The sequence below is a fragment of the Denticeps clupeoides genome, chromosome 7 (assembly GCF_900700375.1).
Source record: "Denticeps clupeoides chromosome 7, fDenClu1.1, whole genome shotgun sequence".
In the NCBI taxonomy this organism is placed as follows: domain Eukaryota; kingdom Metazoa; phylum Chordata; class Actinopteri; order Clupeiformes; family Denticipitidae; genus Denticeps; species Denticeps clupeoides.
This window is the reverse complement of record NC_041713.1, coordinates 8,167,233-8,191,435: the sequence shown is the minus strand read 5'-3', so window position 1 is coordinate 8,191,435 and position 24,203 is coordinate 8,167,233. Positions and strand designations below refer to the sequence as shown.

The following is a 24,203-nucleotide window of genomic DNA, read 5'->3' as shown; positions in this document are numbered from 1 at the left end:
ACCCAAAAAAAATCACTCCTTTTTTTTCATTATCCATGAATGTTGACTGTGATAAGGGAATCCTGACCATGAGTGCATCTCTCTGTCTGATTCTCTCTCCCTCTCTCCCTCACTCGCATTCCCTCGTTCCCTCCTTTCTTTGCGCCCTTTGTTTTATCTCAGGTGAATTGTAATCATGTGATCAAACGAACACCCCCCCTTCCATTACCCCCTTAAATGAAAAAATGAGGAACAAAAAGGCAGTTCTGTGTATATAAAAAAAGAAAAGAAAAGAGCAAAAAGACGCGTGTCTCCCTTTAGTCCGTCTCTTTCCCCGCGTCCCGGCAAAGTGAAAAATGCTCGGAGCCTCCTGCGCTGCCCATGGATGTATATGGCGTCGGCTGCTCGGTTCCTCTGGATCTGTGGCCTGCTCTTCTCTTTGAAGTGAGTTTTTTTTTTGGTACTGTACGCGAGCGCGCACTGGAGTGACGGACTTGGGCACAACCGCTACGTGCTGCTTTTAAAATCCGAGAAATGGAGCAGTTGGTTATTCTGGAATGCGCTGAATATTGTTGTGGCAATAGGGATAAAATAAAGTTGGCCGACCCTGGTGAAATAATGACGTTTCTAATGTGTTTCTTTGCCCGACACCGGGCTGTCTGCAGGGACGCAGCACATTATTGTCGACTTGAAAGCATGCACATCACCTTTAGAGCCAATTGTTCCCAAGGTCGTTTTAATCCTGATACACGAAATCCAATTTACTAACGTTTTTAAGCGACAACTGTTTTTGGATGGCGCGTGGCACGTAAGGGTGAATAAAGAGTTTTTTTTTAATATATATATTTTTTTCTATTGTGAATGAGCCAAAACGATTGATTTAATTTTAGTTAATCGGTAAAAAGAACAAATATTTAATACAATAATAAATACAATTATTACTAACTACTAATTTTTTTAGCATCGAAAAGTGGTCACTGTGTGCCTGTTCGATTTTATAAAAATCAATTTTGAAACGAAGAACGTGTTAACTGACTGGAGCGATTTTACTTGAGATTTTTTCGATTTTTTTTCAACGTTGTAAGTTTATTTCAGTTTGGAAGATCGTATTAATGCGTACAATAATATTAATAATAATCATTGTTATGTTATTATAATAACATACATTTTATTGTGCTACATATTTCCTATCAATTATTAAAAAAATCAAAACAAGGGGCAAATTGCTGAATTATGAAAAAATTATTTTACTTAAACATTGTGACACGTTGTTAAGACCCAACTTTTTGGTAATGCTCGTTTTAAAGTATGAAGTGTTAATGTGATTTATTCTTATACTCTTTAATCATACTTTAAAGTAAAAAAATATATTGATACTATTACATTTGAGATATTCAATTAGGTGAGTTAAAATTATCTTTAAATTATAATATTTATCTTTTAAATTATAGCGATTCTGTTCGTAATTCAGCTCTGTACAAATGAATTTCCGGTGACAGTGCATCAATATTGTATTCCTAGTGGATCCCAGTGAGAGTAATTTTTATAATTATTACAAAAGGCCGTGTTGTGTGTATAACATCCCGTGTGGCCTTTCAGTCATTAGTCCTGTTGCCCACATTGAGGGTGACGGCTGGTAAGCAGGACGCGTGACTTGGCGTTAAGTGACCTCGCTTGGTATTCAGAGTTCATGTGAGTACAGTTTACTCTGCCTCATCCCATCAGTGGCTCTGAACCTTGTTAGAAAGTGTTAATATCTATTAAAACACAGCCGATCAGATCAGATGATGGAGGAATGAATGCGGAAAGAGGGGTTTAAAGGGCAGCCAGACCTAGACGTTTGCCAGTAGATGTATAATTCTTTTTTTTCCCATACGAAAGAATGGAAGGTTGCCCTTTTGTCCGTGCTCTAATGATGGAAAAAATTCCTGGGGGGAATTCCTGCATTCTAAAATGCGCCGAGAAAATTTGATAGAGAAAGAGAGAGCGGGGGAGACAGAACGCCAAAGGTCAGGAGTCAAATATGCCCAGACTTGGAGAAATGATCTCATGATGAGCCTTTTTCCCCACTGAAGCTGACTGTAATTTCCATGAAAATGCAAATGACCTGCTTGGGAGCATTTATATATGTAACACGAATTTAGCAGGTTTATAAATGAATTTTGTCATTTCATGGACTAAAATGGTTGTTAGTGGAGGATGTGAGAGTGATGGATAACAGAGGCTGTTGAAATGAAAAAGGCCTTAAAGGAGTTAAAAGAGGTGCACCTGTAATGGATCCCGCAGGTGTAGTCTGCATATGGAGCCATCGGACAGGGGCAGCAGGGCAGGGGGTGTGGTGCAAGGCAGCTTTTCTGAAGGGTTGAGCTCTTCTAAATTTGCTGCGTGCATAGAATATGGGTTTTAAAATCCATGCTTTATAAGTGGATGAACCTCATTTGTCCAAGTGTCAGTCCTTGAGACTGTAACCTGCGTCTCACAGATCCCCAGACGGCCTCTGCAAATGGTGATGAATATTAATGAGTTAGACCCCATTAACATGCCAGGTCATCTTCAAAGGGTTAATAAAAAATAATTCCGCATTCCATCACCCCCCCTGACCTTTCTTTTCTTTCCACCCATCTTTTTTAATAAATCGATGCAGCTGTGCGACGCTTAAATAGGCCCCTCCTCTTTCCTTGCGCGTACCAGGCCCTGTCCTGAATCCTGTCTTTGTGCTCATACCACTGAGTTTCCTATTCTTTTGTGCCCCCCCCGATGGTGGTGATGGCGGCTCGGGGGGGGGGGGGGTAGGTTGGTTGGGTGGTAATAGTGGCAGGGGGCTAGAGCTTGGACGGGGTTCCAATGCAGCTGGGCACTGTGTGTGTATGTGTGTGTGTGTGTGTGTGTGTGTGTGGTGGGGGGGTCGAGGAGAGAGGGTGGGATGAGGAGGGGGGTGCCATGAATGCCCCATTGTAAGACTTTGTTCATATCTACGCAGGCTGGCCAAAGGGAAGAATCCAGTTACTTCAATTGTGTGAGGGGAACATCTAAAGGAAATTGATAGGGGGGCTGAGGGCGGGCCGGGGTAAGAGCATGAGGCAAAGACAGAAGGAGTTCGGTTACCTGACTTATCTCCGGTGCTATTTCCAAATCCTCCAGTTGGTTTTTTTTCTGCAAGAGTCCTGCAGGTGTTATTGCCATAGCAACCAGAAAGACCTGGCTACCGTGTCACAGGGGAATGATAACTTTTGTACCTGAAAACCCTCATTATTATTTCAAAATGACAATATTTAATGAAAAAACAAGGCACTGTGAGGTCCTTTTTTGCAGACATAAAGCATGATGAAGTGCATAATAAAAAAAAATGACACAACACAGAATCAGTGGGAAGCTCTACAGAGGCATGTGTTTAGCTGGGGGTATCTTGCGGGCTGAATTTATCTGGAAAATGAACTATGACTGTGACTCATAGTGTTGGAAACAGGGTCACATACTTAAAATAAAACATTCTGTCAACTCTGACAAGCAATAAAATTGAAATAGTTTAATAAAAACTTAATTTTTTAAATCATTTTTTTATTTTCTTTTATTTTTATTTTTGGCCCACTACTGAACTGCAGCCTGGTGGCTTCTCACCTCATTCATGCTCTTGCACTTAATCAGGTGGAAGAGTGAAGGCTCTGGACCCCTGGTACTGTTTTTGGAGACCCCTGATTTATAGTGGCATGGTAACGGTGCCCTGCTGATGTGATTTCTAATGTGACTCAAATGTCATACTGCTGTCGATTATGATGATACGTGTCAATTTCTCGTCACATTCTGAAATATTCTTCATCCAGCTAAAACTGAAGACCTGTTTTTTTTTTGTTTGTTTTCTATAAAAGCGGTCGTTCTAATTCCTCTCCAGACTCGCATTTCAACACACAGCTGCGGTCCTTGCAGTACCATCTCTCTCTCTCTCTATCTTTCTCACTCTTTCCCTCTCATTCTGTGAATTTGTATGTTTGACGTCCACACTCCTTACACAAAAAACCTCTCCTGCAGCTGTGAGACCGCGAGGGGCCGATGGGGGAGAATCAGAGGGGAAAATGTCTCAATAGAGTCTTGTGTCTCTTCTCTGCCTTCCTGCTCTCCTCCACATTCAAATCCTAAGAAACAGAAATATAGGATCTATGCTTTAACTAAGACAAAGTGAAGGAGCAGGCTGGATGTCTGCCTTAGAGGTGATAAAATTAACGTTGGATCATGATATCATGATTTTTGTGGAGGGTGGGCTGTTCCTGCATTCTGGTCGTGAAATGCAGAGAAATGCATCTATAAAAATGTAAGGCTTTTGAATATGAAATAAAGCATCATGATTGTCTAAACAAATGGATCTGAGCTAGTGTTAAGTGTGCATTATTGAAGGACGGACCGTTTTTCATTTTAAATTGTCTCTCCTTCTACGGTCTTGTCAGTCTGTCTTTTTACTGGGATGAAATCTATTTAGCAACAACGTGCCGATGGTCACATGGTTGTTTTTTTATTTTAAGATCTCAATTCACTGCATTTGATGAGACCCAGTCACATGGTTGCTTACACATGCTTATTGCTAAGTTGTTTATGTCATATTAAAATCTAACATTTTCAAATAAACTATGCACTTCAGCACTTCTGTACTTTTAATCCAGACCCTCGTTCTGATGGACTGAGATGGGAAGATATGAATAAATACGTGGTTTTCTTGTATTGATGTGTATGTTTCTTTTCATTTGAAATGGTGGTCCATGATGATAAAAAGAGTCGGCGAGGAACAGAAATGCACTGCCGCGTAAAATGGAATGAGCCGTGCGGGGTGTGGAGTCTGAGTCATTTTCAGAGAAATGCAGAAAATGATGCAGAAGTATTCACAAGGACAACAATGTCTTCATTATCCAGGCCTACTGGCTCACTCTGGGCCACTGGATATCACGTTGCTTGACCAGGCCGGTGTCCCCTGGAACCTGGGCTAACATGTTCTGTCTCAAATCACAGACCTGCAGCCGGTTTGCTGGCCGCACGATTACTTACTTTTATATAAACTAGGACACACACACACAGAAAAAAAAAAAACCCGATCGATGAATCGAACGGCGACAAGGCGCTGGCCCTGGCTGTGAGGCGGGGTCTGCACCTGGGTGCAGGGGGGGTGTTTCAGATTTCAGATTAAAGCCACCTGCATGCGGGTGTACCCTTGGTGCTTCCGCACATGCGTTTGCGCTCCGTCCTTAATGAAAAAAATGTGGAAGTTATTAATTGCCCAACGACTTCTGATGAGAGAGCAACGGCAATCTGTGTCGAATCCATTTTTATCAGAGCATTTAAGGAACAAGGCTGATGGAAATTCTTAATTGGTGTCTGCCAGAAGTCATGTGATAAAATTTTTTTATGGCCTGGTGCCATCGAAACGAAGCCTGAAATCGGAGCGCTATTTTTTTGGACAAATATGCAGCAGTCTTTCTGATATGTTTCAGCGCCAGTAGAAATGTTCTGATTTGAACAGAGTGAAGAGTGCAAATCTGACAACTGCAGGTTTCTTTTGCACGTTTGAATTGATTTCATCCAGACCCAGTGAAGCAGCCAGTAAAATGAAGGTACTTTGTACAATTTGGTTATCAAACCCTGGAATGTAGCAGCCTACAAACGGAGAATGAATTAGATTCAAAAAAAGAAAAAGGCCTCGCAGGCCTAAATTAATAAAACCAGGCACAATGCCCGGCCTCTCATATGCAATAGCCCTGACATTAGAATGAATATTCTGTTTGCCTTGAGTTATTAAGAGTGTTACACTGAGTCTTTAAGCAGTTTTTGTTTTTGATGAGAGGGTTACCTTACTGACTAGTCTCCCGGGATCCTGTCTGTTCAACCATGTTGCCTGCATGGTACCATTTAAACTGTTGTATAAAGCGCTCCATATGTTTGTATAGGGAAAATTTTGTTTTATCCAACAGGAACCTTCTGTTGTGTTGGACCGGCTTGACTGCAGTACAGCGTATTTGTAAAATACCCTTCTGCTTGAACCACAGATTTTTATGGACCTCTTTAGTTGAGACTAGATTTCGACCATAATGCAGAGTAACAGGGATCAGTTGACCAAATGGAAATATTTTACCCGGCCTACAAATCACTTATTTAATAAAAAATCTAAAATTGGAGCTAAAACATGAATCAGCATTATACAGCACTGTGCAAAATACTATGGACTGTGCACCTATCTAATTTTGATTTACCTATGAGCCACGTATTACAGAATATCCTAGTTTGAAACAATGACATTATGTGTATATAGAGAAAGAGACTGCCATCCTGTTGTTCTCCGAGCTGGAGTAAAATACTGTTCTGCATCTGTGGACTTTTGCTTGAAGGAGATCATTTATTCATTTACAGAGTTGGGAGAGACCAAGCCCCAGTCTTTCTAGCACATCCTTACACATCAATATGAAGAAAAAAAATGTGAGAAGAAAAATGCTATTTAGAACACAAGGAAAAAAAACAGATTTGCATATTTGAACGGATTTTTTCAAATCAACCATTAAAAAGTGTCTACGTTTACATTTACATTTAAGGCATTTGGCATTTGCCGTTCAGTATTTCATTTAGCATTCCAAGCACGACCCATACTGCATTCAAACACGTGTTTAAAAAGAAAGGAAAGACGTTCATAAAGAAATGCTGAGACGCGGGATGAAAGGAAAGACGTTCACTGTGGTGACGTTTGGAAACCTGTAAATGTAACGTGCATTCCGGTTGCTGCGTGGCAAATGAAGAGATCGTCCACCAATTTCCGGATGCTTTAATTGCGGCCATTACGCGGTGAGAATGGGGTGATCGGGGGTGACGTGCTCGGCCAGAGAGAGAGACAGAGAGAGAGAGAGAGAGAGAGAGAGTCAGAAGTCAGGAACAAAGATAGATGAAAGAGGGGGGAGACGGGACGGCTGGGTGAAATCGGGGGTGTAACTCTGAATGAGTGTGTGTGTGTGTGTGTGGTATCTCTGTTCAGGACGCGGATGACATCTCCCCCGGTTAATTACCCACGCGCTGTGCTCCTCGCGACCCGCCTAATTAACGCGCCCGCGGCGGCGAGGGGGCGACTTTGATGGCGACGTCATCGATTTTCACGTCTCAATCACACGGCGCGACAGCGAGACACAACCTGATACGCCTGAATATTCTAGTTGTGCCGCAGAATGTAATCATATTTAATACCGCCCCGCGTCCGCAGCTGCACAGTTAATCTTATTGCACAGTTTGCTTATTAATAGGCCAGAATGATTAATCATCATTGAATTATCCGTTTCGAATTATCTTCATTTAGATCATCAGCAGAAGAAATCGCTTCGTGATATTAATTATGGACAGAACCCGGAGCCCTAATGTGTTCTTTTGAACTGGTTATTTAAAAAAATATCCAATATGTTTTACATTGTATAGACTGCGATTTTCGACTACATTTTGGCTTTTGTATGGTTTTAACCTGGAAAATTGTAATTAGAGCTGCCTCGACCAGCAGTCCTTCAGTCTGTGCTTGATGTAGAATAAAAACCTTATTAATATACAGAAAGTATATTGACTTGCGTGTGGGTTAGATCGTTTTAATATGCGTAGGATTTAGATGAATTAGAACTGACGTTAAAATTGAACAGAGTTTCTGTTTGAGGCTGTGTCTGGTGAAAGGCAGACGTAGTTGGTGTGAAAAGATAATCTGTTGATCTTCGGCACTGGATTTATATAGTCTTGTATTGCATTTTTTTGTTAGGAAAATAAATAAAACGAGCATTTTTGATGAGCTTTATAATTACGAGAGCGCCCTCTAGTGATCTAACGTCATATTTAGAATTCAACACCCATCTAAGACGTTCCTGCAGGTAGAATCTTTATTAATGCACGTAAATCATTATAAATATATCAAATAGATTATCTATAAGCTATGTAGGAACACATACAAATGTTTTTGTAAATGAGTAGGGGAATAGATATTGTACTTTAAATCTGTAAAATCTTATATTTTGTGGCTGTATTTGGGGCAGAGTGGCCTGTATAAGGTCAGTGTGGCTTATTTGAGAATGACTGGGACCTAGTTTTCCTTTTATTCATTTGCATTACAGTTTTTATGCTGATGTTTCTTATTGGTCAGGTGTTTTGGAAAACACTGCCTCTCTATTCTCCTTTTTCCCATGACCCCTGGCCTCAATCTCAGAAACCTGTTACATACAGTTTTTTTTCTCTTCCACACCCTTACTGATAACAGTGCATCCATTGGTGCTGCAGTGACACTGCTGTATCTCGCTCTGTTCTGGGACTGTATACTGCAGATGTTAGTTCAACTGTGGAATAGGGAGGGGAAGAAAAACAGCCGAGAAGGAGAGCATAGACAGGAAAAAAAAAAAAAACGAGTCACTTTCCAATCATGAGTTCTTCTTGGAACATTGAATTAAGCAGTGTGAAAGGGTGGGGGCCTTGGGGGGGTCTGAGGGCGGCCGTAGAGATGCCAGAATGAAAGACTCCGTTGTTGGTGGCCGGGATGGAGAGATGAAAGAGGAGAGGGAGATGGAGAGTTTGTCGGCGGCAACCCCCATCTCCCATCGCCTCCTCACCCTGCGGCCCTCTCTCACTCTGCCCATGTGAGCCAGGGTTCAAACACAGGACCCACAGATGCTCCCACAGATCCTCACAAACAAGCTCACACACACACACCAACATGCATACATTCTCATATTCAGGCCAGGAATCGTGTTGGCAAACAAACACTTGACACGTACGCCCAAACACAATTACACAGATAAACAGTTAATTGTAATCGGTAATCCTGATACTTTCAGATTAACGGTCATGTAGCAACACAGGCAAATCACACAAATGTGTCAATTCACATGAATGTTTTTTTTGTTATTGTTAACAATAATTTTTATTGTTATAACTATCTATACTAAATGATATATATATTCACACACATGCGCACATACACTTCTATTTATACTACCGTCTATACTATATGATTTAAAAGTAAATGTAAATGCATATGAAATTGACACCGACACTTAATCAGCAGTCAGCTGTCCAGGTCATTGTTGGGTGAGTGTGTGTAGGCATTTTTTTATTGGACGCCCATCTGTAATGGACCTTTAAATTCACCTCATTGTAGCCTGGTCTCCCTACTGGCTGAGTCTCCATAATGGTTTGAGTCTGACATAGTCTTGTGCAGAAATGACTTCACTGTGAATGCATTCAGAGTAAAACAATGCATGCGCTGTGCAGGAATAGAGAATGGGGAAAATGTGCTTCTACAGCAAGGAGTTGATGGCATTCACCTTATTTTTCTTCCACGGACGTTAACTGTCGTCTGGTTATCAAAAAAAGTAAATGAAGTAATCAGTGTATTGCAGAGCCTTTGTCTTGGAGGGGTGCTATGAGAGAACTCTCAAACCACAGAGAGCAGGGCAGGAAGCAGAAGCGATGGCATTCTGTGATGCATCGTGGGGACTGTAGCAGGAACAAAACTGATTCTGGAGATGATCTACATTAGCGATGTTAAGGCATTATGCCTTAAGTTCGTTTCTCACTTAATGAGAAAGTTGAGCAGGATTTTTAATAATTTTGAAGATGCATGAAATATATAATACCAAAATAATAAACAGGCCTCATGTCTTCTTAGACTTTTCTCAGAACTAGTGCAAATGTCTGTTATGCAAGAATCTTGCGTAAACATTCATATTTAGATTGTAACACAATTTTATGTTCAAATTGGTGACTATGTGAACGTTTGCATTATACAGTTTCAGTAATTTATTGGCATCCGGCTCAGCCCTGGGCAGCACCGTGATCAAAGACACAGTGTTCCGGTCTGGTGACATAATCAGGTGGCTGCACTGAGATGCGTTTCAAATTCAAGGAAAGTGTTATGAGTAGACAGTAAAGGAAAAATAACAAAAAAATTACATAACAGCTTTGTAGATGTTTGCCAAAAAGGGTTCCATGCTTAAATATTTAGGTCAGGCCACACTCCACACTAAGGACAAGTGCACAAAAGTGTTTTGCAGATGCTAGGGCACAACATTTTCTATTTATGGAAGGCATAGCGGCCCTGTTTATGCCTATGAAATGACTTCAGTGTTTGAGATTTTTATGGCTTTGGAAGAAAATAAAGAAATGGGCCGTATGTAAAGGAGAGGGCGTGATTCAAGTTCCGAGCCTTCTCTATCACCTGAAAATATTTGGGGAATCTGTAACCCAATGCCTCTGATATGGTGTCTCGCTCAAGACTGGAGGGGCGAGAGTGGTGGGAAGCTTTTGAAATAAGGAATGAGTGTGAGCGAAAGCAACGGATTGTTACAAAAAGTTGGGAAAACTGGAAATATACTGAATAAATAATGACATTCCACCAGTGGAATAGAGAGAGTGAGAGAGAGCAAGAGAGAAAAAGAGAGAGGAGAATGAGGGAATTGTCAATCAATGATTTATGGCCATCATGACCAACAGGGTTGCAAAAGATGACGTGTGTAAGGGAGCAATAAAAAAGTGGTAAAGATATATTGGACCACAGGAAGTGCCTGAAAGCTCGTGAAATAAAGGCACAGTGATAGGTGAAGGGTGACGACCAACAGGAAAAAGAGAGGAAACCAGGAAGGAGGGAGAGAGGGATGGAAAAGGGAGCAAGAGTGAGTGATGGATGCAAACCCATCCCATAATTAGCACTGCAGTAGGCAGTTTTGGTCCATACAATGGATCTCTGTTGGCTACAAGCATTTCACAGCATAGACAATGCACAATGGAGTCACTATTGAACCCCCCTCCTCAAAACCACACTAATGGCTGTCATGTAGCCCACCCCCTCACTCTTTCTCTTTTTTAACCACCCCGCTGAGCGGACCCACCAACTAATAAAGCCCATAGCCTGAAGGCCTTGGGCTGCGGAATGGCTCCCCACTGTCAGAATCTTTTTATCTGTCTGGGGAAACGTCCCAGCACTTTTCCAAAGGTTAAAAAGTCCAACTCCAGCCCATTTTGTAGAGATAGTATCACAACATGATCGTGTGAGTGCCCTGAAAAGAAGAACAGAATGGAGAAAGAGGGGGCATGGCAAGGGGGAAGGAGGCAAACGCAAGAAGATGATGAGGAGGAGATTATGAGGGGGAAGTGCCTCATTAGCCCTAACAGAGGGTGATTCTTAACTTCATTAAAATTGGGAGGCCTGTGTGATTCAATTATGGAATAGGGGCATGCATAATTGTGATTGTACAAAAACAGGGATTTTCCTAACGTAAACCAATGTTGAGGAGACAGAGAGAGGAGTCAGCACATTCAAGCTCCTGGAGAGGACACTTGTCAGATATCCATCACATCATTATAGTGATGTGGACAGATGTGCCCCCTAGGAGTCCATGAAAGGTGCTGACTGTTGAAGTTGTTCAATCAAATTCAGAATTCCAGAAAAACGTCCTTCCCTTACCAGGTTGTAAAGCAAACAGAAGGCATGTAACATTCAACCCAAAGTCACAGATACTGCAGCATGCAACAGATGGATTATGGTGAACCAAATTACATTTCAATTTGTGCTGGATCCAGTTGTTCTTTCTAGGCAAGATGGTTGACTGCTCTTTGCTGAACAAACTCCTCATGCACATATATATTTCATGGCATATATTAAAGATGCACTGAGCTGTTAACATATACTGGTCTAATGATACCAACTCATGTAAAATATAACATTTTATATATGTTAATGTAAAAGCCTAAACCTAACTATGATTGTAAGAAAATGCAATACAGTTCCTCAATACAGAATTGTATATTGTGTATAAATGCATTCAAAAAAGCATGTATTTTTTTGCATGCCTAATAACTGTACAGTTAAAATCCTGATATCTCACCATGGTAATTCAGCTCCATGAACCTGTAGAAATCAAATAAAGACATGACAATTGTTATTTTATTTGGCAATGGAGACTGACAGACTCCTTTTTATGTTTTATTTTCAATTTTCCAACAACAAACAAATAACAGCTGTTGACCAATATCCACCCACCCCCCTCAGCCCCATCCGTCAAACAGCAAAGAGAGAGAGAAAAGAAAACAATGCGGATGGGAAGCAGTCTCCTCTCAGTGCTATAGTATTTTACTTTGTATATGCATTTGGAAATGACATGCCTATGCTGGACTCAAACTGGATTATTTAACATAATCAATAAATGGTGACCATATCTCCTTGAACTTTTCCTGACGATTACCTTGACTGCATTGCAGTTTTTCCAACTACAACATGGAGCGCTTTTCCCTGAGGGGCTTGTCTGATTTCCACAACAGCAGAATAATTCTTCTGGCCATTAATGAGGTAAAAGTCTGAAATTATACATAGACTGGCAGATCCACAACATGTGGCCAGAACATGTGGTTCCAAAGTAGCTGGCCCTTGTTGACATCGTAGGCACTCCGTGCTGGTGTTAGGAAACATTTTTTTCTAGCTTATCTGCTGAGTAGTCAGACGATCAAACCGGAACAAACATTGTCTAATACAGACCGAGGAGGTATGAATAGCTTCTAGGCACTGTTGCCAGCTCTCACCTGTAATTACAATGTTAAGATCCTGTTCCCATGCCACTTTAGCTTTCTCCCATGAGGGTGAATAAATGTTCTGGATCAGAGTATATCATCATGTTGGTGGACATTGCCTCTCATGAAGGGGTCCAGAGTAAGAAATTCATCTGCAGCATTTTTAGCTGGTGAACGTAGAGATGTAAAGTGTTTGCTCACAAAACTTCTAATCTGTAGGAATCTATAGAAATAAGATTTTTTTTTTTTTGCAATGTTTCCAATGTGATAAGCATTCCTTCAGCGAAGTATATCTGTTTGATATAGTAAGAAAAGATGGTTATTCAAAAGGGGAGAGATTAAGCATAGTTTCTTTATACTGGAGTCAAACCTTAATTGAGTGTTTTACTACAGGATTAAGGAGGCATGAGTACAGCTGCATAGGTGCAGGAACGCTCATTAACGAAATAGGAGAAATTCCATGTCTGCCCAAGCAGGGCCAGGATTATCACGCCACGCAAAGATCCAGTATATTAATTAACTTATGTTTGCTGCCCAATAGTAATACATGAAATTTGGCAAACCCATACAACCTGCTGCTTTAGGCATTTCAAGGAAAATATTCCTCATCCGTGGGACTGACTTATTTCACACAAATGAAGAAATCAAAGCACCTAACTCCTTGAAGACAGACTTGGGTAGGAAAATAGGAGTAATTTGGAATAAATACAGAAAGGGGGGTAGGACTACCATCTTAATGGTATTCACTCTTCCAGCCAAAGAAATGGGCAATGAGGACCATCGTGAGAAATCCTGTTTTGTGCACCTGCTTAAACGGAGTGATCCAATGACATGAGCTAACTGACTGACCTGCAAAATTGTGCTTTTAGAAAAATTCAGTTTATAGCCTAAAATTAAACTAAATGACCATAATAGTTCCATGATTCTATGGATTCTAAAGGGTTAGACAAGTATAGACTGACAGACTCTTGACACTGTTGACAAATGTATATCTGAAAGATGCTTTTAAGATCAGAAGGCCTGTTAGCAGCATTCAGTGTTGGAACAAAACATGATTAAACCAGTTCAGTCCATTGTCGTTGTTTTGCACCTTTGTCTGCTTTTCTTGTCTATGCCATCCTCATCTGTATTCTCTGTCTTCTTTGCTTAGTTCATAGTCATGCTTTTTAGGATTGTTTCTTGAGTCACATCTCTACCAGTTGAGTTTGTCTCAAATATTTTACATGGTAGCAAATTGATGCTACACTTCATTTGGGAAAAACACAGAAGAAAAAAAATGGAGCATCATACTTTCTGTGGCATGTGGAATTTTATATTCCCCAGAATCAAACCGATCTTTTAAAGTCTTTGTTTTATCATGCACTGTGCACAGACACAAATGTCAATTATGCATGTTTGAGACACAAAGCAATTGTTCTTGCCTGTGATAAATATGATCTTAGCTAAACCCATTTTAATGGGGCCGAATTGAAGCACATGGCTCCTATCACTGCAGTCGTGCATGAACAGAGTTGACCTTCTCAGCTTATCCATACACTGTGCTATTTTGGCCATCAGGGGGCAGCTGTGTTCCGTCGTTGTCCTTTCGAAGGATGAAGCAGTCTTCAGTCATCTGGTGGCTGAGCTTAGACCTGGCTGCGTTGAACTTTATCTAGCACTGTAATCCTTTATTGTGTAACGTCAATTTCTAGCTTTTATGTTTTATCGTTATCCGATATCTGTGAAAAGAGGAAACTATACATTACTTGCTTATATGCTCTTAGGGGTCAATAGAAATGGGCAATTTGCCATCGAATAGATTGCCCTGTGGAAGTGCAATCGTCTAATTGAACTGAACGTGGCATTTAAAAAAGGTATTTACATTGGCATCTGTTCCATGGAGGCACATCTGCTCTGACATGGCTGAATATTGACAGGAAAGCACTTTGCTACCAGAGATCAGTCAATTCAATTAGTCCTCTATACCTCTGCTGTATGTGTTTGTGCTTAAACAAATTGCTTGAAGGAGAGAATAGCCACACAAGTGAACATTTTGGAGTTTAGAAGCTGAGTTCACATTCACCAAATTGCTGTGATTCCCTGTAGCACACTCATCAATGAACATCAATTGGAATAGCAAACCATTTATTGCCATTACTTCATCGTGGGCAAATGCATTTAACATGCCATTGCATACAAAGATTTAAACATTCTAACAGTATATTGTATAAATATTTATTTCCATATGTTACATCAAGGTTTACACAAGGAATAAAGTGCTCTTAGGTATTGGTATACTCTTACTTCAAGTCATTGTCCTTCCAAAAATAGTTCTATTATATGTTAGTATTGCATGTTTCAGTGCAGAGTACCTTTGGGTTTGTGTATGGTGTGCCATGCATGGATTTCACATTTACACTACATTTATGAAAACCGCAAGATATCGGACAGGGAGAGAAAAGGTAATGCAAAATAAATCAGAAGGTCAGAAAATTGAGAACAACAATACAGAAATATTTGTATGTTGGTAGAATTTGTGGGTGCTTACACGCCTGAGTACACAAGTGTTTAGCCTGTTTATTCACAAGCACTAATGTATTCATCTTAACCTCTCAATAAAACAAGCATCATTCAACTTTAAACCAAATTGTTTAGAATATAAAAGTTTGATATAAAAACCCATAATTATTTGGTTTGGATTATTTAAAAGCAATAGGCATAAGTGTTGCTTGTTCCCTGTGAGTTTTGTATTCATACTGACGCTTGGCAATAACATGCATCAAACATTCACACAACAGTCACACAAACTTGCATGCACTTTCAGTCATGTGTTTAAGTGCAAAATCATGTTTAGACTGAAATTTGAAATTGATTGCAAATGCATCGAAAGAAAACTTTTTGAAACCAAAATACTCTTCTTTTTTAACAAGTCTAAAAACTAAAGGAAAATCTGTCCACTCAATAAAATATAATTAGATGTTTTGCATAACCATTCAGTGCCATACAAAACCCATCAAACATAGAATATCACATCCACAGACTTGTGGATGTGATATCACATGCCACCCAATCAAAGTGCCGTCTATAATTATCATAAAATTTCCTTTGTCCATAGAAAGTACAGGGGTTAACAAATAAAGTGGAAGCACCAATATGCCATGAAGTACAACCTGGACATCTGTTGTTTGAATCTAGTAGCATTAAGATCTGCAAAGTGAGACTTACAGCGGTGCTCAACCGAATATTAAAGTCATGTTGTGTTAGAAGTTAAAAATGCTGCTGGGTGACTGATTTGGTGACTGTGAAAGGACATGTAATTAAGATCATTGAGTCATGCATCTCAAACCACAGAGTGACAGCACATGTTGGTGGATGAGCAGCGCTATTATGCTCTTCTCGTACCTATCCACATGTGTTCTCACCACAGTATTTGTGCCCATGGTACCATATTGTGAAGAACCATGTTTTATTAGAACTCTTTTTTGGCCAACTGTTTTCTAAGGTGCACCTTGTGCAAAACAGCTTGTTGATTATTTACAGTTACAGTTTGTGGCAAGACCCTATATTTTCTTTACTTATGCCAAGCATTGTGCGTACACATGTGCATTCAAGGTCATTTAGCTGTGCCATTTAACATCCCCAGGGCCAGAAACCATAAAACCACATAAGGTAGACTAAAAGGTGTGTATGCTATAATCTAAAGTCTGTCAAAGAAAATAAAGAAAGGAAAAACAAAAATATCTAGAAAACAGCTACTAGCATTGCAAATAATGTTCTCTTTTGCTCCCTATAATTTTTCTACATAATAAATGTCCAGATTTTTTAAGTGAAAACAATACATGCATTTCCAATACTTTATAATTTATTATAAATATATACCTCTGGTTTACTACCCTGAGAAGCTCGTTTGAGATGTTATTTCAAGTGCAAGTGTCCACCTTTGGTCAAGTTCTCTCATTATTCTTACCTCTTCTACCCCATCAACCATGTAACCGCTTTTTAAGGAACAGAAATTATTCTTCTCAAAAGCAGTGAGGGGAAATATGGCTGAGATTAGAGCAAAAGGATAATGCAGGCGAGGTGAGTAAAATTGCTTATTTTTTCTTTTTTATACATTGTATTTATATTCTTGTCTAACTCATAGCAAAAAATGTGCAAGATGCCAAATACAATAACCCCTTAACTCCTTGACCTGATGATGGGAAAGTAGAATACAATTATATGTTTTACGTTTTACAGGAGATTAGTCGATGCAATTTACCTCAGATTTCAGATTCACTCTTGTACGTCATAGGATCAAGCGGAATGGCAGTCTGGAGAATGTCAAACTCTATCTGATTGTCCATATCTAAAACACATAGCATATTGTTGTTGCCACCCGATGTCATAGTTGCGGTTTCCTGGAACATCTTCTGAAAGTCATTAGGTATGGAAATCCTGTCAAGAGTCTGGTCCCCTTCCCTCCTCCCAGATCTGTCCTGCTCATCCTCTTCCTCCCCACTGCAAAGTGCTACCTCATTCTCATAGCAGAATGCACTAGGAGAATGGGACAGCATCAGGTTCTGGCTGGCCCTGTGTCCTATGGGGGAGGTGGAGCGAGAGGAGGCAGATGAGTGTTGACTGGCCATTTCACTTAACTCCTTGGCACTGCAATAGGGCGTGGATGGAACCTCATAAGTCTTGTGGAACCGGGCGTAATCCACCTGGTAACGGTCCTTATCCTCAAAGATCACAGGTTCAAATCTGCGTCCCCAGAGGATTTCCCGGGACATGTAGGAACTACGTGCCTGGGTCGTCATGGCTGTGGCCTCAACCATACCTTCCAAAATCACCACAATCTCAAAGTCGTCCGACTCCAGGTCAGCCCGGCTCATGTTGTACAGAGGGCTGTCTTCATCAATCTCATGAACAACAACTAGAGGAGAAACTAGGAAAAGCCTGTCTATACCCTCATCATAACCCACATTGAGGTCAGTCTGCTCCAGAGGGATAAACTCGCCCTCTGCAGTAACATAAGGCCGGATGAGCTGGGCTCTCACATGGGCCTCCACGATGTGACTCTTGCGTAGGTTTCCTACACGCCACATGAGGCACAGTTTGCCATCACGCAGGGCAATTACGGCATTTTGGGAGAAAAGCAGGGTCTGGTTCCTCTTCTTGGGTCTTGCCATCTTGGCCATAATTGTTCCGATCATAAATGAATCTATGATGCAGCCCACAATGGACTGAACTACTACTGTGACCACTGACACTGGACACTCTTCTGTAACACAGCGCCAACCATACCCTATGGTGGTTTGGGTCTCAATGGAGAACAGAAAGGCCCCAATAAATCCCTCCACATGGAGGAGACAAGGTTTCCATTCTTTCTCCACCCCTTCAGCTGTACCTACCCCAGTCCCCAATCCACCCCCAACATTGTGACCTGGGGGTGTGCTCCTGCCTCTGCGCTGATCAAAGTCACCATGGGCCAAGGACACTCCATAAAAGATCAACCCAAAGATGAGCCAGGAAACAAGGAAAACAGAACAGAATATGAGTAGTAGGTACCTCCAACGAATGTCCACGCAAGTTGTAAAGATGTCTGCCAGGTACCTTCGTGGCTTGTCCTCCATGTTCGAGAACACCACATTGCACTGGCCATTTTTCTTTACAAAGCGGCTTCTCAGCTGGCCGGGGCCTGTAGTTGAAATTTTTCCATTGTAGGTACTCTCCATGCCTCGATTGCCTAGCCTTCCTCCACCACCAACATTTCCTGACCCACTGGGTGAATGACCGTTGTGACCGTTGTGTAGGCCAAGAGAGGAAATTTTGAGACCTTCGTCGTCTGGCAATACAATGCTGTACCTAGGGCATGTAAAATAGGATGAGTCAGAAAAGAAAAGATGTGCCGTGAGACCTTCAACACGAGCAGACATTTCTTAAAAGAAGCCAACAACATAGAAGGAAACGGCACACAGAGATGCGTTAAAGGACTAAATTCAAAATATATAATCTTATTGCACTCCTAGTTCCTTCCATGCAGTGTACCCTTCAAAGGATTCCAATGACTATGCATAGACAGAGGGAGATAATGCATGACTCATTTCCCCTCATCTGCTTTAGATGAAGGAAACAGTCCAAGGGTGGTAGTAGCCTAGTGGGTAACACACTCGCCTATGAACCAGAAGACCCGGGTTCGAATCCCACTTACTACCATTGTGTCCCTGAGCAAGACACTTAACCCTAAGTTGCTCCAGTGGGACTGTCCCTGTAACTGCTGATTGTAAGTCGCTCTGGATAAGGGCGTCTGATAAATGCTGTAAATATAAATGTAATGTAAATGTCCCAATGGTATCCCCTTCAGAGGAAAATGTATAGGATAACCAATGGAGTCATTGCCTACTTCGTTGTCCCTAAAACCCATTCCCTTTTACCTGCACTTCATTTACCAATAAATAATTGTCTGACTCACTTGTATCCTACCTCTCTCCTCTAGATAGGATTACTCTGAAAGGTGAGTTGGTCTCTATGCGAGAGGGATTGCGGTCAGGGAGATTTAGGGATTATTTTTGAGCCAGCGCTCTTGATGCCCCTACCCTATCTTACCCCCCCCACCCCAGCCTCAGCCCAAACTCATCCTCATCCTCAAAGTCTGAAAATGTGATCTGGGTATTGAGATCATCAATAAACCACATTCTTTTCATCAGCTGTCAGAGTTTAATGTCAATACATTTAGATCAAACCCACTTTACCTGTTGGTTCGAGCTGCTCCCATGGCATTCGGGATCTTGGTTTATGCTGGTTTATGCAAAAGTTGGTCTAGTTGGTGGCGTAACTCAGCCTACTTCAAAAGATTGGGTATCGGCATTGTGACAATGCAGTAAGCACAAAAGCCAAGTCACTGGACACCTCTGCAAAGACAAGAAGAGTTGAGGATAATTAATCACTCAAAAACTGGAAAATGGTCCCAGCCTCTATAGTCTGAAAATATTATGGCTTTAAAACAATGAATGGAAGTAATGGAGGTATCAGGAAATAAAAAAGCTTTTTCCTTTTTTCCTCAGAAGAAACCACAGGACAAAAGTAATTGAATACAAGAAACCATGCAGAGTTAGCAGAACTCTGCAAATCAGTCATCAGTCATAAAAATGACCAAGCAGTACCATGAATTATTCTTTTAAAAAATGGGTACAGACTTTATTTTTCATTCATTTTCATGGAAAATGTTTGTTCTACTTGTATATTTGTTTTGTTTGTTGATGGTATGATCTTGGAAAAAGCAACAAAGATGGCATCACCTTGAAACTGTTCAGTCTTTTGACCTTTTAACTATGTTATTAACTGTGTTACATGTACAGTTATAAAGTCATGTTGGACAACAATGCCACCCAATGCTGTCTGTGTTAAGTAGGATTTGTATAAGTGTTACATAAGTGTCAAATATGTATATTGAGCCCAACACACATTCATGTATGACTATATATATATATATATATACACACACACACACACACACACACACACACACACACACATATATATATATATATATGCATGCATGCTCATACACTACTATGTGTTTGTATGTATGATGTATGAGAAATATATAAAACCTAATCTTCCATTTTCTACTGACAGAGACCCAATGTGTTTAAATGCTGATAAGGCTTCTCCTTGTCATGAGTCCAGGCATCCCTTCCAAAGCCAGCACAGCCATCTGTTCATCTGCTAATATGTGTTATTGCTATTTTTTAAAACAGGGTTCTAAACAAAAGGCCAATGACTATGAAATCAAAATAAAATAATCTGCCTAAGACTAAAATACAACATGCTCTGCCTCTTTGAAATTAACAAAAAATGTACACTATCATTCTATTGACAATATTAGATCTTAGCTTGGAAGCTAGATCAATACATATGTACTGGTATCGATGAACAAATTGATGAACATGGTTTGGTGGAAAAAAGTCACAACAGGCCATTCAAAAGCTTTTTAAAATAGTGCTCCTGCATGAGCTATAAATAACTGTATGTTGTGTCCTGTGCAAGTTTATAGTTTGCCATTTACATGGTAAATTACTGTGGGAAAATGTTTGTATTACAAAAAGGCTTAAAATATAATTTGGCAGTAAGATATGCATTTTCTTTGCATTCGTTGTTCATTAACAGATGGAAAACATAAACAATGGTAAGTTTTAAAATGCTGAATTTGTGTTAAAATAGTGAATGGTCCACAAACAAGGCTCAGCGCTGTGACTTGCATTACATAATTTGCCCAAAATAAAAAAAAAATTCCCTTCTACTAATCCTAACGCACAAATACCAACAATTCACTTAACAATCCATGATTTCAAACATTGGACATAAGGCAACTGGGTCTGTTTTCCCTTTGACCTTCTGTGTTAATATTGCCAATCCTGCTTTTAAATAAGCAATTAGATGATTCATTGGAAAAAGTGAGCTTGGGTTCCTTGAAAGGCGCAATACAAGTTTTCACTAATCATAAGTCAAAGATATTCTTTACTCTTGTCTGCAGTTTTTCTATTTTATAAAACATAACTGAGTGTATATTTTATGAAACATTACTTGTTAGTAATTAAGTAGTTGTTTTTTTTATTTGCCCAGGAACATCAGACATATTTTCAATTGCTTTTTCAATTTAAGTTTGAGTACGGTTATTTACATGAGTATTCAAGGAACAATACCAAAATTCAAGATTTATATACTTTTCATTATTATAATTTAATTTGTATTCAACCCATTATTTACACACAAGTACAGCAGCTTTTGCTTGTGCATGGTGATGTCTGAATGAATAATTGTCTAAAACTTAAAACCCTACCACCCTCATACCACCCCCACCCACCCCCCAATAAAAAAATAAAAAGGCCATGGTGCATCAGAACAGACTAAAATTGGTAAGAAGAGCAGGCAGATTCTGAACTTGGGTGGCACTGCAGGTGTGCGTATTTGAAATGTCGACCACAGGCAGCTAATGGTTTCCATAGGAACCGAGGGTTTGGAGGGCGATGCTGCGGTGGATGGTGGGGGTAGGGGGGGGTGGAGGTGTGGAGGAGAGGAGCAGCAGCAGAGAGGCACTAGAGACGCGGTTTAGGGGGGCAGCGGGAGCTCTTCAGCAACTGAGTCACAGTGATCCAGAGCCGACAGACAGTGTGGCAGGAGTCAGCAGAGCTGCACCTTCGTCTATGATTCACAGGAATATAATTGCATTGGGGGAGATTTGGGGGGAAGGGGGTGGTTCAGAAGGTATAATCCCATGGAGGATGGTCTGTGTGGATTAAACTTTGGAAAGAAAGCTGACGAACCTTTGTTACACAACATAAGAAGAAACTTAATCTTACCATGAACATGAAGCCTGTGCTGGGTGTGCGTGTGTATGTCTGCATGTGTGTACATGCATCTGTGTGTGCCTGCATTCATACTTGTGTGTGTGTGTGTGTGTGTGTGTGTGTGTGTGTATGTGTGAGCTTCTGTGGCAATGTCATTCTTAACTCCTAATCCCTTAAATTACAGATTAATAGTCCCGTAATCTCTAGTCTCAAACAATGATATGAAAGGTAGGTCTAAGTCAAGATCACTCAGATTTCCCACAGTGTAATCAGGTATGGTGGGAGAATGCAGGGAAGGAAGCTGACGTGGGTGTCGAAGGAGCGGGATTAGAATGCGGACAAAATCTAAAACTCTTATCCTACTTTAGTCCCAGCAGCAGACTGACACCGCTAATGGCTCTGGTCAGTTTTCCAACAACAACAACAAAAAAACAGTAGGATCAATCGAAACAGCTGTACATGACACCATAAATAAAGCTGTTCTTTTCATATTACAGTCATTTCTACTCTTTATATGTTTGTGTGCATTTATATGATTTATTATGCAGAACTAAAACATCTGCGAGATCCTGCTTCTTAGCTGGTATTAACTCCTCACCACTAAATTCATACAATCAAAACATTTTTTTCAGATCAGTGCATTTGTGCTTATGAAGACAGTTTTCAAATATTCGGTGAGTCACTTTCTGTGTCTCACTGGCCTTTTACCTTTGCACTTTTCTCTGTTTTATATGCTCATAGTCATTGAGTACAAAGAATGTGGCCCAGTTCTTGTTAAGTACCTGTGTCCCAAATACAGTTAATTGTCCAGGGACACACCAACCAAGCCTGATGAGCACAGATTGATCAATCAACCCACATAGGGCCATGGGTCAGATTTTAGGAGAAAAAAAAAACAGTTTTCCACTCATGCTCTTGGAAGATGTTCCAGTTGTGGAATAAAATGGGTTTTTCCAGGGTCAACGTTTCAATCGTAACTAATCTTCAGAGTCCATCAGACATTAAATTTCATGACATTTCCATAAATTTCATTTTAAATCTTAATCTTGCAATGCACAGTGTGTGACATTTGACCCTGTCCCCAATGGTCAGAGCACACAGCCCAGGTACTTTTCTAAATATACCCCCCGACCCTTGTTTTGTGGTAAATCCAGGCAGACCTGCCAGATGCTGAATAACTCCATGCCTTCTGTGGTCCTAGCAGCATGGCCATGCAGACCTGATGGTGTTGGGATTATCCTTCCCCGTTTCATTACATCAACTTTTCTCTCATTTTTCCCAGCCTTAGGCTCCTCTGTTTATGTATTTATCCGCCGCCATCTCATCCCTCATGCTTGAACCCTGTCATGCACTTCTTCATGTCTTTTTTTTAGTCAGCAGACACTGTGAGATATTAAAACCATGACACAACTCTAACTTGGTATGGACATAACATGTTCAAAATCTGCCTGAAAAAACAGCTATCAGCTATCTAAGAATTGCGGATTTACACAAAACATATTTACATTGAATTACAATTACATTAAGTTACAAAAGCCCTTGACAACACTGCAAAGAAGCAAGTGTATAGATTTGTCATTATCAATCTTCAATCTTTTTTTCATTACAATTTAGTCCTGTCATGTAGTGAAAGGGTAGTGGAAAGAACTTTTTTTCTTTTTTTGAAAAATTCTCATATCCATATTTGCATGCAAATGATTTATTTACAGTTTGCTCATTTACAAAAGATTAACATAAGAACGAAATCATGCAACAAAACTTTTTTCTCCTTACCTTGTTACCTGGAATAAAGGCAGGGAGAAGGACTTTTTAAACTGTATCCTCAATCAGACAGATGCAGTTGAGCCCTAATAAAAAAAAGGACACGTTCCCCTTCTCCCTGGAATTCTGAAATCTTGCCTACTTTTTTTTCCTTCTATATCATGGTTTTCTTTTTTAATCCTTTGTTGTCCTTCGTCGCCGCACAACTGAGTCCCTTTCCCCGATAATCCCACTCTCCTCGGCAGGCTCGTGCGCTGTTATTTCCAAACGGTGTGTCAATCTCATCTGGAGCGCGTGGGTGAGGGAGGAAGGGAGGGAGGGAGGGATGGAGGGAGGGAGGTGGTGTGCTTGTCACTTTGATTATATTCTCTTTTCTGTGTATTTGTGAGCCTGCGTGTGTAGGTGTGCGTGGTGACGCATGCTCCCTCCGTGGCAGAGCGTGTGGAATGGACAGAATTCAGCTATTTTTTTTTCTTAAACACCATCAATTTAAATACACTATAGATTGCCTGGCCAAAAATGACCATGCATGATTTCCTTGGTATAAAATTATAATGAAATGAATAGTTTTACTATTCTTAAACTTTGTACACACGCACACAGATT

At 40.4% G+C, this 24,203-nt stretch overlaps 1 protein-coding gene across 1 annotated transcript; it reads right to left on the bottom strand.

Moving 5' to 3' along the window:
- Positions 1-14,632: 14,632 nt before the first annotated feature.
- On the bottom strand, positions 14,633-23,952 carry kcnj4 (potassium inwardly rectifying channel subfamily J member 4). Its single transcript, XM_028987593.1, has 3 exons — positions 23,610-23,952; positions 19,239-19,397; positions 14,633-18,351 (listed from the first exon to the last, which is right to left on the bottom strand). Exons 2-3 carry the CDS (start codon positions 19,259-19,261, stop codon positions 16,767-16,769), a joined length of 1,608 nt encoding a protein of 535 aa, XP_028843426.1. The 5' UTR covers positions 19,262-19,397; positions 23,610-23,952; the 3' UTR covers positions 14,633-16,766.
- Between the last annotated feature and the right edge of the window lie 251 nt (positions 23,953-24,203).